Genomic DNA, 18,090 nt, shown 5'->3' with positions numbered 1-18,090 from the left:
AAAGCAGGAAGTGAGGAAGAAGGAGAGACAGGGATGGAGCCCAGTGTGTGAGTGTCCCAGCAGACACTGTGAGCCTCACCCTACACAAGTTTGTGTCTCTTTGTTTAATCCCTTTTCCCCTTCTCCTGCCTATCCACATTTTCCTCTAAGCTCTCCCTCCCTTCAGCACTCTCTCTTTCTCGTTCTCTCTCCGTCTCTCATGCAGCATGGTCTGACTTTCCCAGAGAAGGGTGGACTGTGGTGGAATGTGTGTCGCTGACTTTCACACGGGGTCAGGAGACCCAGCCTCCCGGGAGGGAGACGAGAGAGAGAGAGAGAGAGAAATAGAGAGAGGAAGGATGAGTCAAAGAGGGCAGGGAGGGACATATAGGGAAAGAGAGGTTGATCTGAAAGGGACCACAAGTAAGGCGGGAGACGAGGATTTTGTCAGTCTCGCAACAACTTTCCTCACTCGTCATCCTCTTCTCTTTTTGACGTGCACACCTTTCTTCTGAGATGAAAATATCAGTGTGTTGTTCAGTCAGAACTGGTTATTTATTTTATTTTTCTCTCCCGCCTCCCACTAATTCGGTTTCTTCTCACTCTTGTTGTTTCTGCGGTTTTGGAGCTTTGGCCAAAGACAAACCCCTCAATCACTAATTACATGCTGCTGATGGGGAGGATTAACAAAATGGAAGTATAGAGACATCACTTTCGTTGGGAATGGGGCCCTAATGAAAAGTGACATGTTTACATTTTTTTCTCACATTGTACAAACAAGCCTTTAAAGAACGCCAGGGCCGCGAAGACTTGGCCGCACCTTTCCTCGTGTCCTCTCCTTCCTCTCTTCCCTCTATTTCCTCCCTTCTTCATGGCTTAACATCTTAACTCACGCAACATGAACGCTCTTTCTTCCTTGTGCTTGTACACCAACCACCCAGCACTCTGTCATCCATGCTGTCACCACTGCCACCTAAAATCCTGCATCTAATATAAGAGTGAGACGAAGGGATTAGGAAACTTGATGAATATCAGAGACTTCAGTGAGAGTGGTGAAAAGAAAAAAAGCAACGCTGCTTCCTTTCTGTTTTTTTATTTAGTTGTAACTTTTTTACAGTGATGTGTCAAAGTCACTTTTTTGCAGGTCACAAGTCAACCCTTTCAAACCTCTCTGTACGACAATGTGACGGCAATTTGGCTCAATCATTATGGTCCTATTTTTAATCTTCAGTTCACTGGTGAAACATAAATGTCACAGTGTACTAAAAAGTCAAATAAAGTGAGTCATTTCGACTCATGACTTGAGTCCTACTCAAGTCCAAGTCATATGACTAGTGTGCTACGCCTGTTAGCCTCTGGATGAATTTGAGTCAAATCAGAGCTGTTGTTCCCCAGCTTGTGCGTTCACTTTCATCTCCTCCAGTCATCAATCTAAATTTCAACTCAATGTGTTTTTCATATTTGTCCTTTGACCCAACACAAAAGTAATCACACTGAGGGGATGTAAATTGTCCCCCCGGGTCACACAGAAGAGAAATCCTCTGTGGGTTGTCTACATATACTGCCACTGTAACCTATGAAATGCAATTAAGCTAATGGAGCTCCACACCACTTTCATAGACTGAAGATCAATGCAGTTAATGAATGAAGACATTTGTGGGTGTGAGCATGCAGTCACAAGAACAAAGCTAAAGGTTAACAGGTCCTATTTGTTAGAAATCATTTTTTGTCTCGTTATTTCTTTTTTTTAAATCAGCCTTTAGGCCGTGCAAGAGTGGGAACTTTGTGTGCACGTTGACGTCTCAGTGAGAAGGTGCAGACACGGTGCTGGGTGGCCTCGTGAACAGGCTACTCAAGATATCACCTTTCCTCTTCCATCTCTGCTGGTGCCTCTCTCTCCCTCTCTCTCCCTCTCTCTCTCCCTCTCCCTCTCTCTCTCCCTCTCCCTCTCTCTCTCTGTGCCTGTTGTATATCTAACGGTTGTAACTTCCTGCATGCAGGATGCTACATTTTGACATGTCACCACGAGCCGACTTGCTATGCTCTGCGTGTGGTATGTGTATGTGGGTATGCGTACGAGTGGGTGTGAATGCGCATTTTGGTTATGCAATTTAAGATTTGTATCCGACCTGTTATACCACGTATAAGTGATCATTTAGAACCGCTGCCCTTTATGTGGACTCAAACCGTTTCCCACTATCTTTATTTGCAACTTTACTTATTCATACTTTTTGTTTGTCTTCCCTGTTTGTCTTTTTTCATTTAGTGTTGTTTCCTTTTTTTTGTTGGCACTCTGCGTTGGGAAGCATGGTGACGAGGATCTTGGATGTTTATAAAAGAAATGTCTGTGGAGCAGAGCGCTGGTACAGTACATGATGGTTATCTGGACCACACTGGGAGAGGCCTGCTCACCAATGAACTACTGTACATGACGGTGCTGCACTGTCTCACTCTCTTTGTTTGGACATGAATGGAAAGGAAAGGAATCAACTGGTTGTAAACAGTCGTTCTCTCCTCCATTCACATCCTCTCTCTGTTTTAAAACACTTTTACACTCAGGTGTACAGGGTGAAGTGAAATCACTGATTGTTTCTAGTGTTTGCACATTAATTTATTCATGGGTGATTCTCAAATGAAGTGGGATAACTTTATGGGATTTTCTTTCTTTGGTCCTTATGAAAATGTAATTCAATAACGTTCATTCAACCACCACAGTGAAGTATCTGTATTGAGTTCACATCTGCAATGAGGCATAAACGCTTGAATACACAAAAAATACTAACAGACATAGTCAATACATTATTATAGACATGAGTCATGTGACTTATTCTTCAGTCCAGCTATTGCTCGATCAACTCATCAAAAAGCAAAATTGTTTTGGAGGAATTGAATATCAATGTTACTGCATCGTGCGTGTTTTGCAGTGTCAAAGTCAACATAAAGGACTGTTTTTAAACTAAATATGATGTAACTTGTCCACAACACTTAACCTTACCTCCAGCCAGGCTCAGCCACACCATGACTGCCCTCGTTCCCCGCCCCACCGTTTTTTTCACCCTGCTGTATCGTGTGTGTGTGTGTGTGTGGTCATGGCATCACGGGACAGTTGGTCACCTCTCACGCACACACTATGCCCTGCTTACCTGAACATTATCCCCCACTTCGCCACAGTTCATTACAAACTCACACACATATCCCTTTCACTAAAATACAGTCTCACCTTTGTGTGCCTTAAGTGAAGAGCTGGCTGTTTTGGGGTTCTCATTAAAGCTCATTATATTCATATTAAGCATTATAAGCCTGGTCAGCAGAAGGAGCAGAGAGGGCAGAAAAAAGGATTAGAGCGCTGGAACGGTCAAGTCTGTTTTACAACACGGTCCAAGACAAGCTGGGAATTTCCCCTGCTGATTTCTTACCTGCTACCAATTTACAGTTGAACTTGAGTACGGTACATGTAAATGTCTAGACATCATCGTTAAAAAAACATATTTTACCTCAGTCAAACCATACGCATGCCAAACGTATGCTCCATCACAGAAGCACAGCAATACTTTAGAGAAAAACGTTGTCAAGCTCACTGTCTGCATCGAACACTCCAAGATTTTAGCTCATAGCACTGATAAACAATCAAACATGTTCTCATTCACACACACACACTGAGTAAACCAACAGCTGCAAGATACGGCTGCTTGAACTGTCATCATCTGTTGGGCAGAGTAAACGGAAATCAAATTTCCTGCATTATACTTTTTAGATGACTCACACATTCAGTCACACAACAGCAACCAGCGGGTGACGGTAATAAGCGTATCCAAGCCGCTCAGAGCCCAGTCAGTCTGTCCAGCAGACATCAGCTGTTGATTTTCTCACTGTATGTGTGTATGGGTAATTGCATGCTCGTTTGTGTTTCAATCTGTGTCCATCTGGGTCTATGTTTCTTGTTATTAATGCCTGACTGTGCGTGTTTGCATATGCAGAGTAGACTGTGGTTTTGAGACATTCAAACCCACAGTCTAGTGGAGCGTACGAAAGTGTGTACATGAAGTGTGTGTTGTTTTAGGGTTTTTTAGGGACACTGTATTGGAGCTCAGTCTTGGACAATATCATTATTTCCACTTTGTGGGTCAATACTGATCAAGTGGATTAAGTGATGGAGACACTGAGGAGTCAGTCAGTCTCTCATAAGGCTTAGATGTTTGTATGTATTACACTCTGGAGGAAGCAGAACCAATCTGAATTTCTATAACCCATCCAGTTGGAATATGTGAGTGCGTGGCTTTTAGTTTTGTTGTTCATAAGCATCCCGCAGAACAGGTGTCAGTCCCACTGGAAATTGGGCTAAATCCTGTGCACCTGCGTTCCTATGAAGCAAAGGAATTTCTCCTTGGCTTAATCCTCCTGCCGATTTTCAACCCATTTGTTAAATAACTCCTCCTTTTCTCTCCCACCCCCTCCTTTCCTCCATCTCTCCCTTCTACACCCACACCCCCTCTCATCCTGTTCTTTCTCTTGTCTCTTCCTTTTCTCCCTTTCCTCCACCTCTCCTTTTCTGTCTCCAGGGAATAGCCTCTGTTCTGCAGCGTAGGTCCGATAACGAGGAGTATGTGGAGGTTGGACGCCTCGGACCCTCTGACTACTTTGGTGAGTTTCGCACCACATACAATCGGCTGTTGTAACTGGTTCAAGTTATACCTTAAAGTTAGCATATAAAGTAGATAAATAAATTGTGCATGCAACCCTGGCTTGTCGCATAGCTGAGAAAGGTCAAAGGTTGGTTAAATTGCACTGATGTGTGGCATTTGTAATTGGTCTTAATATTGCAGTTTTGCAATTTGCATTTAAATTGCACTTGGTTGAACTAATGCTAAAATGAATGCTAAGACATACATTGCACTCCTACACAAAGCATACACGTTAAGACATTTGTATTCATTAGGGCTGTCATTGTTAACTTGTGATTAATCCGGAAAATCTGAATTTGTTAAAAAAAACATTCCATTGCCAAATTCAGCCCTAACTTCGTAATGTAATTCTAGTCTGGATACAGTATATGCAATATGATAGTGGCAGGGAGAATACTACCATATGAAAATATGTATAGCGTAAAGTATACAGAGGGAAATCAAAGCAGCTTTTTGTGACGGCGGCTTTGTGGATGCTTTTGCTTAGAGTCGGAAAATCATGCTAGAAATTCTGAAATCACTAAAATAACAAAGTTGAAAAAAGCTTTCTCTTTCTCATGCATTCGTTATTAAAACATCCCCACTATTGATTAATCACAGGTTATTACTGCGATAAACAAAATGTAATGTTTTCATTGACTCAAAACTGTTGTTTGTCCTGTGTACCTCTTCCTCCTCCAGGTGAGATCGCCCTCCTGTTGAACCGTCCCAGGGCAGCCACCGTAGTCGCTCGTGGTCCGCTGAAGTGTGTGAAGCTGGACCGGCCTCGCTTTGAGCGTGTGCTGGGTCCGTGCTCAGAGATCCTCAAGAGGAACATCCAGAGATACAACAGCTTCATCTCCCTCACAGTGTGACACCTCAGCCCCTCTGGGCTCCACCAGCAGGGGTGGGCAGCATCAGCATCAGGGTTTGGGTCTGTGGGTAGGGTGAGGTTAGGAGAAGGGGTAAAGGACATGGGTTTTACATCCACAACTACAGGGCGCTCATTTCCTGCCTTTTTCCCATGTTGCTCGTTTATTTTCTTTTGATCTTGTGCACTTTGACTTGACCTGTGCTGTCACGTAGCTTTATGTCAAAACCAACATGCAGGAGTGTAAAAATCAGATAATACAGGTAAACATTTGTACAGTGTGGCAACTGTATATATGATGCATGCTTCTAAACTGACAGAGAAGGGTGTTTGCACTTTCATGAATTTATGAAGGGTACAGTCGAATTCAGGAAAAACGAAGGAAGTGAAGTCATGTTTACGTCCAGCTGGCTGTTGTTTGCCTATTTTTTTCACAGTGTGAAAGAAAAAAAAATGTGGCTGTTTCATTTTTAGTGCTTCTTATGTGTGCTTTTACTGCTATTATCAGTTGGGGGATTTATTAAAGGCAGTGATATGTTGAGTTAAGATTTTAATATTATTAAAATATCATTTTAATTTAATATTAACCGCTTTTTCTCAAAAAAATCCTTTCTGTTCTCAGTCTGATCTATGAGCTGTGGGATTCCAAAAGAGCAGTAAATGTTATCAGTCCGGTCCACAAAAACACAAACAACCTGACATGAAACACACAACTGTTCTCTATATGCTTGCACTGTCTCAGGACTAGGTCAATCCTCAAAACACACACACACACACACACACACACACACACACACACACACACACACACACACACACACACACACACACACACACACACACACACACACACACACACACACACACACGTCTTTCCTGTTGCTTTCTTATGCTGTTTTAGTTTTATGTTACAGTAAATTGCTAGATGACAGCTTTTGCACCACTTAAGAGTTTGTAATGTTGGTTCAATACTGATGTTTGATTTAGCACTTTTTAAGACATTACTTATATGATATAATTATATAAAAGAAATATGTAAAAAAATATGTATTTGTGTTGCTTTCCTTTGATCTAATGTTATCTGTCAAAGATGCACAACTGACCCAGTGACCAATGTTGTATACAATGGGACCTTATGAAAAGAATATTTCTATATTCTCTCTCTTTATGTCTTTCTTTCAACTATCAACCATCTTGGGCAAATAAAGATTAGCTTCTGAAATCCTCTCGATTTGAGTCGTTATTATCCCTTAATCGGCCCCTCCTTGACCCTGTGTAAATGTGACTCTTCACTTGTTTCCGCTTCCTCATCCCAACTCCTGGCAACCTCACCTCCTCTCCTGACTAGACTTACTTCGCTTTCATTTAACTCATCTAACACCCTACGTCTCTCAAGTGTCATATCTCAATTAGCCTCCATTGTCTTTCTCCAAAGTACTAACTGTCCTCTTCCTCCAGGTACCTCCTCTCCATCCCGGCTTCCCTCCACTATTTGCTCTTCAGCGTCCTCACATTAAGTCAAGTGTCAATCATCCGTCAGTCTGAGCCGTCAGAGCTCCTCCCAGCCAGTTTACCCCACAGTGGACTAAAGCCTCTACAGCTTTGACACATTCCTCTTCATCTTAATGCCCACTAAATCAACTTAGGAATGTGCCCCTTATTGCCGACATTGAGTTTAGTACCTCCCCTCCCCACAAATACAAATACACACAAGCTCACACAATCCATTTGACAATAAACAAACAAACACACACAAAAAAATCCAAAATACACTAATGTGGGGTTTGTAGATCTTGAGGGAAAAACATAATGCTTTACGATCTGCAAGGATTTCAGTTTTGGTGTCCAGGAAGAATAACACATTTCTAGTCATGGCAGTTTAATATGATTAACATATCAGAACATTTTATGAATTAATGCCGAACATTACTACTCTTTCTCTCTTCTTATTGACATGCTTACTAGAGAGAGAAATAGCAGTTGCATGCATGCCATGTATATGAAAACATAATCTACAAGTTCCAGATAATATCGATTAAGTGGACCTTGAGTTAGCATTGGTTATTCAAATTGTTGTTTCATATCAAGGCTGCAATTTGAGTCCAACAAAGAGTTCCTGAAAGTGCTTTGGATGCAATCATAACAGGTACTGAGCTCCCAATTTCATCAGATGCATCTCCATGACAACAGTGTGTCGTCAATGGATGGATTTTGTATGGATGGATGAACTCTGTTCACTAAAAAGATAGTAAGAAGACCTTGAGTTGCGTTTGCTTTGTAAAAAAACAATGAAGAAAGCCTCTTTTTATAACGCTCGTAATATCAGAAAGAAAACCAGAGCTGGCCTGTTTTGTTTTATGTGTGTGTGTACTGTGTGTGTGCGTGTGTGCGTCCACAGCACCTGATTAGGCAGGGCCATTACTGGGCCATCCTGGGTGGGCAAGCCGAGGACAAAACTTGGCACTGTCGCATGAGCAGTAAGATGAAGCCTTGATAACGTGGCACTCTGCCAATGTTCAAATACAAGAGCACGACCAAACACACACGTTCACACACTCTTTTACCAACTTTTAATTTAGGTCACTCAGTTCTGTGTTTGGGCCCTTTATGCTCTCATAGTCCCATAATCTGTGCTACAGCTCCTGCAGTCCCACTGTGCCTGTAACGCTGAAGCCAAAAACCTTTCGCCAGCCGAGCAATCATCGGTTCAGGTAACCACACTTTCACATTGAAAGAAACATGATCACCATGTTAGGATAAACTCAGCCATCAGCACTCGGACGGTCAACAACAGCCAATTTAAAAGGATGTTTTTTTTTCAATTTATAATTCTACCTGAGTGTCTTAAAAGGACTCGGTTGTATTTACGTTCACTTGATGCGCCGCAAAAGAAAAGCTTGGAGAGCATCCAGTTTTTCGGGTGATGGTGAGGAACGTCCACTGCAGAACTTAAAACTCAGAACAAGGATATATCAAAAAAATAAACATTGCTATTGTTCTTACAGTATGTGGCGTTATTTGCTTAATTGCTTTGTGGCTACACATTGTGCTTTATTTTTGTTATCACGAATGCAAACATGTTTTTTTCCATGTTTGTTTTTTTCGCAGCCAGCTTGTTTTTGCTCTCCCCTCATTCTCATTCAGTGCCAAACAGGAGAGGAGGAGAGCTATAGTAGCAGGGTGTTGGGTGGATGAATGACCTCCACCCTTTTTTGCTGCTGCCTCTTGGCTCTTGTACAACTTGCAGCTACTCCCACAGCTAAGTATGTTCGATGCAAGGCTCCTGTGTATGTTGTTGTCTAAACAAATAAGAGCCAGTGGGAAGGAGTTGAAGGAGGAGACAGAAAGGAAGCAGACGGAGGTGGAGGAGGCAATGAACATGGAGGAGGAGGAGTATGACCTCTGATAGGCTCTCCTTTTTTTGTGCACTCCTGAGTGGTGTGAAATGTACGGAGCACCACTGAGATACATTTTAAAGAATGTATCCCAGCATGGGAACTTTTGCCTCCTCATTTACAGGACGGCTTTTTAAGTACATTCCTCCAAATTCCAAGTTTTATATAGAGATCGCCAAAAATTTACAAGATAGGATGGCTGGGAGCGATTTGGTTTGTGTGTGTTTGTTGCATCCCCTAACCAGTCACAGCCACCCATGATCTCATGAGAGGATGTTTTATTTGGTGCTGCATATTTAGATCTGGCACAGTTAGAGTAGCCCCTGGGCGTGCGACCCTCACCCCCACTTTATCCCTCTCTCTTTCTCCGTGATTCTCTCTCTTTTGTTTCCTGTCCTCCTCTCTTGTGCTCTGTGTTCCCATAGTCGCCATCTCTGCCTGCTGCCTCCTATCCCTTGTCTGGCGAGATCAAGCTAATTAAAATGCCTGCCAACATTTTTTGCTGCCTTCTCCCACCTCCATGATCCCTACACCCTGGTGGAAATAAAAATCCCCCCTAAACCTCCTGCGCTAATGACCAGAGCCTTTGATACGCAGCTCTTCTCTTTTCTAGATGTATTGGGTGTGGCGACCTGACTCTTCCAGAGTTCAGCCTCGCTGGGTCGAAGCTCTCGGTCCAGGGCCATCTCCTCTCTGCCTGGTCCCCAATTCTGCTGCTCTGATTCTCAGCTCTAATCGTGACCTTCTCGGGTCAAAGGTCACCCACCCAGGCCTGGTCACAGGTGATTGAGCAATGGTGGGGCTGATGGGATTGAAAGGTTAGGGATGAGAGGGGGTGTCGGGCCGAGGTCAGGGGGAGACGGAGAGTCCGAAATTGGGTCAGGAGATCATCACAAGGTCCGGCTCAGGTAGTGACGACACAGTAACCTGGTGGTCAGATCTGGTTTCACTTAATGGAAACAAAATAAAAAATACCAATTTAGTATTGCTCTTTAATACCATTCTAGGACTCGCAATGGACAGTCAACAAAATGTGAGGCAGAAACAGAAAAACAGGATGTCTTATTCTACACATTGTTCTTTCTTGTTAAAACGTGGCGCTCAACAGTTTGACCGGAGTTTCAGTAGTCTATGTAGTTTATTCGTAGTCTTTGGCCCGGCTGGTGGGTTTATTGTAGCCTACACTTTTCTTCACATATGCAACACCTGTAGGCAGACTTTGATGAGTACAATTGACACACTTCCCCTTTAATTTGTTCACCATCTTTTAGATTAACAGTCATTAACTAACATAATGATTGTTCCACTTCCTGCCGCTGTTTCAGGGACAGGTTCTCTGTCGTTGGTCTGAGGTCGGACACGGCCGACTGCCTCAGATTAAAGAGAGGAGAAAGAAAGAAATGAACGAGGGGTTGAGATAGCATCTGTTTGTTTTTCTGCTTTTCTTTCCCAAGCTTGTTATCGTTCCTCATTTCCTGCTGGACGACAAGTAAATAATTCACATGTATACATGTACCAACACTGAGACTAGGCCTCCCTGACTCGCCTCGATTTTTGGCCTCAGTTTCAAAGCTATTCCCAGCAAACGGAGCCTTTGGCGACTCGCCTCCAAACGACGTGTAGAACAAATAAACAAAAGACTGAAATGTTCTCCAAATATTCTGCATGCTCAAGAGGGAAAGAATGGGTCGGTAGCATTTTCCATCTGAGATATTCCATCATGCACATGACTCTGCAGTTTCTGCCTACGTTGATCTCGACCCAGCACAATCCATCTCTTCACTTCGACTTCACTCCCCGGGGAGGCAGCTTGGCAATCTTCTCAATTGTTTCTTTTTTCAGTTCCTCCTACTCTCTGAGGAATCGTTAGGGCTTTGAGTGCAGATCATAAAAATAGTCAAACTCTTTTCTAATCAAATTAGGAAGATGGAGGAATGCAGTCAGGGAAAGGTCCCTGTTGAACTGTTAAGGAAGTCGTCTCAGATCATGTTTAGCTTTGAGACATTTAATGGCTGATTTGCTCAAGGGTCTACAAGCATCTATTGTTTCTAAATAAATTGTCAGTTTTTTAGAAGGTCAATGCTCCAATTTGGTTTGGGTGTATAGACATTCTTAAAATATCTTGATAAACCGTGGCATATTCCCAAGTAATGAACAAGTTGTCGGGGTCTGTGAGATGTGAGTGCTTCACTAAGTCTTCTCTCACATCTCAGAAAACTCACCTCATCCCCAAAGAGACAGCCATTCACTGCAGGTGTGCAAAGTCACAAGACAAAGGCTGTCAAGTGCCTTCTGATTTCCAGGCCACCCCAGACACCCACACCCTTCCTTAAGGACCCCCAAAGCCCTTCAATGTCCCAGCTGTACCCCGAGCAATGCCCTCGGGCTGAGGCAGTGGCTGGGGAGAAGAGTCCACAGGGGTGACCTGGCTCTCCTTAAACCCTGCAGGAATGTGTGGATTTGAGTGAGCGCAGTAACCAGAGAGCACTCTCTCCTATCTTTAAGCCCATAATGGAGCCACTTCCTGTTGATAATCAGTTTGTTGTGATCTCCCTCTGCCTTGGGATTTTGACACTTCATCTTGAGTCCTAAGAGAGGAGGAGGAGGAGGAGGAGGAGGAGGAGGAGGAGGAGGAGGAGGAGGAGAGGTGTTATTATAGTTCTGGTCTGTGTACCATAATGACAGTATGGGCTGGCATGAAAGACTTAGGGACCAAAAAAAGTAATTTTTCCAATTTAGGTCCTAGAGCTTACAGAAACCGCTGTGTATTCACATATGCACACACACGTTCATGCATGCAAACATTGCCCAATTTCTCATTCTTTGAATCAGGGCATATATTGCATGAAATTAAACAAGTATGTGGCTACCTGGGCCTCCTTTAGGGCCGGCAGACTGCAATGTTCAATTCTGGCAGGGACTTTTTCTTGTTACTTGCTTCTCGAGATTTTTCTAACTAAGCTAATATTTTGTTCAAATGTTTCTTTAATCTCTTTCTCTCTCCCCCTTGCTGAAAAACATCCATCACTACTGAACAATAAAAGAGCAAAAATAATGTTGTAATTATTTTTTTTAAGCATCTGTCGTGTTTCTTTCAGAGGAGCTACCTGCAGAGGGCTCACATAAACCAGCGTTAATCGTTACCATGATTCGTGCAAAATAGCCTCACGGTTCTGCCAATAAACAATGTGAGGCTTCTCTCCTGGAGGTTAAATGCTTTGCTCAGTTAATAGTGGTTGCTATAGGAATGGCGCTGTTTTGAGGAAAATGTAAAACACAATTCAGAGCCCTGCTCCATGTCGCAGCACACCTCAAGCCGCGTCGGGCCCTGGGGCTGATACCGCATGTAAACCGCTGAATTACCAGGTGCACCAAAGTGGATTCTCTAACTGGTCGTAATCACCCTTTAATCCAGGGGTTTTCTTTGAGTGGTCTCTTTCCTTCAAACCCTTGCAACCCTTCCTTGTCTCCTTACTCCCTTTCTCCTCCTCCTTCCAATCCAAGCATTTCGTCTTTCATCTCTGTCATGGATATCTAAAGTCACTCAAGTCAAGAAGAAAAATCTCCCCATAATCCCCCTGATACAGAACCCTGCCCCCACCCCTTGCCTAATCACCACCAGCATCTCAAGGCCGCCACTAGTTCCCCCATCTCATGGTCCCTACACCGTGAGTGGGGCGGCCCAGGGCTAGTGAAAGACAAGTGGAGAAGGAAGGGTAAATAACGAAGTGAAAGCCCCATCTGACATGCCAATTGGTGTAATTATGGGCTTATAGTCTCCTAATACATTTCTGAGGACAGCTTTGTGTGCCCCCTCTGAGAGCTGAGCTTGTCTGTCATGTCATAAAGGCAACTTGTCATTGGACCCATGAGTGATCCATTTTGCTTATGATGTTTGATAATTAGTTTTCATATAAGGCTCTAAGATGGACCCCACATCTTCTACTTCACTCTTGATATTAGTTTCTCGTTATTTGTTTTTTTGCTGCTAGTCAAAGCCATTTCTTTCCGCTTACCATTGATGATTAATCCTATAAACTCTCAAATGTTTATTATGAGTCGGTCCCTGTATATGTTTAGTTCTTTAATGTCCTTATTTCATGGCCAGATTCACATAAGGCAATTTCAGTAAGCTCTTTTCCCATTGGCACCAACAGAAAGCGTACATTTGTGCCGCTATAATGTCTGGGCTCTACACATGGACCTTGAATTTTCCTCCTTCCCTAGGGGCTGCAGTGAGACAGGGCAGCTCTGTCTCCCCCTGTCCTTTCCATGTCGTCCTGTTTCGACTTTGATGTCCCCCTGCCAAGAGTCTGATTTGTGGGTTGGCCGTGTCCTCCCCTCCTAGCCTCCGAATCCACAGAACATGGGGACGCAGTGGGAGTTCCCAATGTTTTGAGGAGTTGGAGTAGAGAAAAGAAGGGGGAGGTTGGGTCAGACCACCACAGAGCTGGGGAGACCCCTGTCTTCCTCCTCGCCGGTTCCCACCGCTCCCAACACGGCACACACATGTTGAAAAGGTCAGGTCTTGATAGACAACAGAGCACCGGCAATTACGCTGCTATTTCTCAGTGGCTGGAAGTCCCCCGTTTTTTTCTGTGAGTGTGTGTGTGTGTAGAAAGAGAGAGTGTTTTTTTTGTTCATAGAGAATAAAGAGGCAGTGTTTTAAGGGGAAACGGAGCTGGGACAGGGGGAACTGCATGTAAGGACTTGTGCCCGTATTGCTTCATGTCTGTCTGTCTGTTCATTTGTGGAAATTGAAGAATGCGCATGAGAGAGTGCAGGTGTGTAGGTGTTGGTTCTTAAGTTGGTCTGTGCTTTTTAGTTTCCCACCCAAACTGTTTTTGTGTGAGTGTATGTGGAGGTGTGTTCTGACCTGAACTGCAAGTCTGATTTTGTGTTTTCTAAATCTGATTTCTTCTCAAAATCTGGAGCTTTAGCTGGCTGTTTTCTATACTGACCGTACTGTTGTGGTGGGAGGCTGCGGTCAGGAGTCCATCTCTGACCTAAATGACGGGGTCAGACTTTGGAGACTGCAGGAACTCTATGTTGAGGTTGCAAAAACACACACATGCAGACACACTCGGATTTCTTCCAGTGTGCTCCTAGTATTTTCTCTCTTTGGTGTCATTTCTCCTTCACACCGAACACCTATTTCTAGCTCTCTAAGGATGGCTTTCATGGAGGAGTGCAGAGTGAAAAAGTCAAGGCAGAGTTATGACAAGAGCCGACCGCAGTTTGACAGATCTGGAGATCACACGGAGAGGATGCCGCGGTCCCTTAACAACTGAAGTGTGCTGTTGTAATGTATAATGTGTTGCAGCTGGAAGTTTGCCTTGCATGCCTTGTACCACCAGCTTTGTGCATTTATGTGTGCCTGGGGCGTTCATTTTGATCCCAGAGGTGGATTCGACTACACAGTTGTGACTAATGAAAGAGCAATTTGGGCATTGTGCCCCTGGAATGCCTGCACACCTATAGTGCCTGAAATAAAAAGGGGTCCAGAGGGGTGCTGGGAGGCCCCACAGAGCACTTCATTCAGGTTGCTATGCATGTTAGAGAGATGAAGGCCTGTAAATGGCTGCCAGTAATCGTCTCTATAAAAGAGCAGCTGCGTCCAGTTGTAAGTACGGCTGCTGTATTTGGCCTCCCTCCCTGCTTAATATTCAGGTGAACAAGCAGCAAGGGCAAGTCTTTCTCAGCGTTAATGTGTCTATGAGCGGGTGCTTGTTTATGTGTGGAGGTTGCCCTGGATATGCACTCTGCTCTGGATCATTTCCAGGTCCAATCTATATCGCTACTAGCCTCTGGAACGCACCTTTGCTCCTGGGAAATTTCACCTGAATTACCTACCCATGTGTGTTTTTGTGAGTCTGCGTACGTGAGTAACCCAACCATAAATGTTACCCCTGTTTGTAATGGGCCTATTACAAGGCAGAAGCTTGTGTCAAATAACACACAGTTCCTCACTTAAAACATCAGCACACAACCCACTAATGGAATCAACTTTGTCATCATAGACACTGATGAGTTAGTTAGGGCTTTAGTTAGGGGGGCCTAATTCTACCCTGAGGAGGAGGGAGGAGCTCACTGTGAAGTCGGCAAAGGACTTGCTCCTTGTGTCCGTGACTCATGCGTGCTCATGATATGACTGGGTGGTGCTGGGGAAGACACCAGGTTAGACCTGTGTTTTGTTTTCTCTGTTGCAAGGCAATCCAATCCATTTTTGACATTATGAGGTGTCATAGAACGGGGATGCCCAGTGTAAACTATGTAATGGCTGTCATTGTAAAAAGGAAATATAACAGTTGTAAGTACTGTAACCTTTGTGAGTATGAAGCTATCAGCATGGTGAGTTTCTATTGTCAGCACTGCTATCTTTTTATGGTTCGCCAGTTCACTGAAGTTTGAGATTCTTTGCTTTCGTTGCAGGGTCAGAGTTCAGCAACACTGGGATTAAGTTGAGATGGAGTTCTTGATGATATTACATGTGGTTTATTACACTTACTGTAAAGTGATACCAAATTGTTTAGCTTTGATCCAATAGGTGGCAGGACTGTGTTATACTATTTATATTACATGTATAGCAAAGAAAAAAGCACATTTTCAGGCCCATTCAGGTACAGCAAGGTGAAGGGTATATTCAAGGACAATATAGAGCATTTCAATTTTTTTATTGTATTATATTTATTGAATATATTATTTTTCCCTGGACAGTGTTTGTTGCATTGTACTATGTGGTCAATAAGCCAAACCAAACCAAATGATAAAGTGATATGGTTGGGAGTATGCGAAAAATCACATGTTATATAATATGGGACAAATGATCATGCTTAACATCTTTTCTTTCTAACATCATAACTAAAAAGTAATCTTTATAAAGACCATGAAGCTGATCTGAAACTTAAAATGTGTTTTAGAAAAATAAAACTGTCCCAGCATGAAGATATTTTTGCTCACAAGGTCAAGACTCCTCAAATGACCACTACCTTCCTATCATGGACAGACGGACTAAGAGGCCCACTCAAATTCTCCAAAGACAACTCAACTCATATCCATTCTTAAAAATGTTCTCCTTTTTCCTACTGTATGCTTCTCTCATCGGGAACTATGTGCGGCCTTGGGGGGAAACGGGAGTCATCGCCTCACTCGGAGAAGTCCTCTCCGCAGAATCTTTTATGGCTGGATTTACTGTGCACCAGCATTTAACGGAGTTAATGTTGTTAGGTACAAAGACCTCAGTTGCCAGTAACCATTTTGCTAATAGCTTGTGCAGAAATGCAGGAGGGAGAGAGAGAGAATGATTTTAAAGTCTTGTTGTTTTTGTATTTCTTCTTCTTCCCCCTAAAATGTCAGTCCAATGAGAATTATCCCCTTTGCGTAGTGTTCAGTTTTCTCTCGCTTGTTTTCCCCAAATCTAACATTCTCACCCTCTTACAGTATATTATTCACATGATTCTCATGTGTTTCAAGCTCAAGTTTAAGATGATTTTCTTCTGAATAATCAGTTTGAAAGGACCATTTATAAGCATTATCACCAAATACACAATGAAATGAAAGAAAGGGAAAGACGCAGCATCATCCTCCCTCGCTAGTTTTCCCCTCTTACTCATCTCTTACATAAAAAGGAAATCAATCTCTCCCACTGTGTGGCCTGCTCTCTCATCTCTTCTTCTGACCCCCAGTTTCCCACCATGATGCAAAGTGCACACCTACAAGACGCATGATTCCTTTATTCAGACAGTAGGGATGCTCGTCCAGGCAAGGCGGCTGACCTGTGATGTGACCACACTGTGGGATGTGATGCATCTGCCTGTCAGTGGTGTGTGTTAGTCATTTTGCCATAGCATCATATACCTTAATGCACACAGTTACTCATACAGGGGAGGAATGAGCGATTAGTGCAGGAAAGTTAAAGATAGGAACAATGTTTAACATAAAGGGCTTTAGTAGGAACATTTCTTATTACAATATAATTCATTTTAAAGGACTCGTACCATCCTAAAATTAACTTCACAGGCGCATTCAAATAGTTATATGAATTACTCATCCAGCTGGTGGTGTGTTTTCTGCATGCAGTGTTTCCATCCCAAGCGGACTCAGGCGGGCCTCGTGCTATGTGATCCAGTTGAACGGACAAGGTGCAGGGCAGACCACCTGGTCCCTGACCTGGCTCCCTGCTGATTGTCACCTCTTGCTGATAATGTGCGTGCGCGCTGTCTCTGTCTGAGTCTCCTGCTCCTGTTGGTATGTCTTGTTTATCAGGCCCTCAGGCTCCCCTCCCAGACCTCCCAGCACAGCACAGCCTCCAGCTTCTTCACAACAAGTTAAGACCAGAGTGTTGTTAACCTGCTGTTAACTAGTCATTTCCTGTGTCCCAATATCATGCCCACACACATGGCCTTTAAATGGTTATCATCCATGTCATAATTCAGTTTCAGACGTGTATACATATTTCTTTGTACTTGTAAATGTTCCGACATGATACATAAATGGGTTATTCTGCCTTAAGGCACACAGAGAGCTTGTGTTACTATCTAATCATGAGTCATCCCATCATCACTTCCATGATAAAGATTATCATAATTGTTTCCAAATGTGATTACTTCCTGAAAATAACCATGATTTACACTAATACAAATGTATTAGCTGCCCCTCATTTTTTATTCAATCAGAGCTCATTGTTAGCAACAACTATGAGAACAGTGACACATCCTCATCCTCACTTTTTTGTCTCATTTTGCCCATAATCATTGGCCACTTTTTCATCCTCTCCAAAAAGTGGTAATCAATATATGTAACTTGCAAAAGGACACACACACACACACACACACACACACACACACACACACACACACACACACACACACACACACACACACACACACACACACACACACACACACACACACACACACACACACACACACACACACACACACACACACACACACACACACACACACACACACACACACACACACACACACACACACACACACACACACACACACACACACACACACACACACACACACACACACACACACACACACACACACACACACACACACTGGCTGAGGGGGGGATGGGGACATGCTCTCGAGTCTTAAGTCATCCACCCAGCCAACCAGCTCCCCTCGCTGAATAGACGCAGGATCGCAGAAACGCGAGGGGAGGCGCA

The 18,090-nt window shown here is 43.5% G+C and overlaps 1 protein-coding gene across 4 annotated transcripts in view; it reads left to right on the top strand.

Moving 5' to 3' along the window:
* prkar1b (protein kinase, cAMP-dependent, regulatory, type I, beta) overlaps nucleotides 1-6,733 on the top strand; it is a 65,023-nt gene extending 58,290 nt beyond the window's left edge. For all 4 annotated transcript variants that reach the window (XM_079642919.1, XM_079642921.1, XM_079642918.1 and 1 more), the window contains 2 exons: nucleotides 4,539-4,620; nucleotides 5,343-6,733. In XM_079642919.1, coding sequence (XP_079499045.1) covers nucleotides 4,539-4,620; nucleotides 5,343-5,515 — 255 coding nt within the window. In that variant the 3' untranslated portion in view covers nucleotides 5,516-6,733. The remainder of the gene's footprint in view (nucleotides 1-4,538; nucleotides 4,621-5,342) is intronic.
* The last annotated feature ends 11,357 nt before the right edge of the window (nucleotides 6,734-18,090 follow it).

Source organism: Notothenia rossii (genome assembly GCF_949606895.1).
Source record: "Notothenia rossii genome assembly, chromosome: 8".
NCBI classification, from domain to species: domain Eukaryota; kingdom Metazoa; phylum Chordata; class Actinopteri; order Perciformes; family Nototheniidae; genus Notothenia; species Notothenia rossii.
This window is presented reverse-complemented; position numbering and strand designations above follow the sequence as displayed.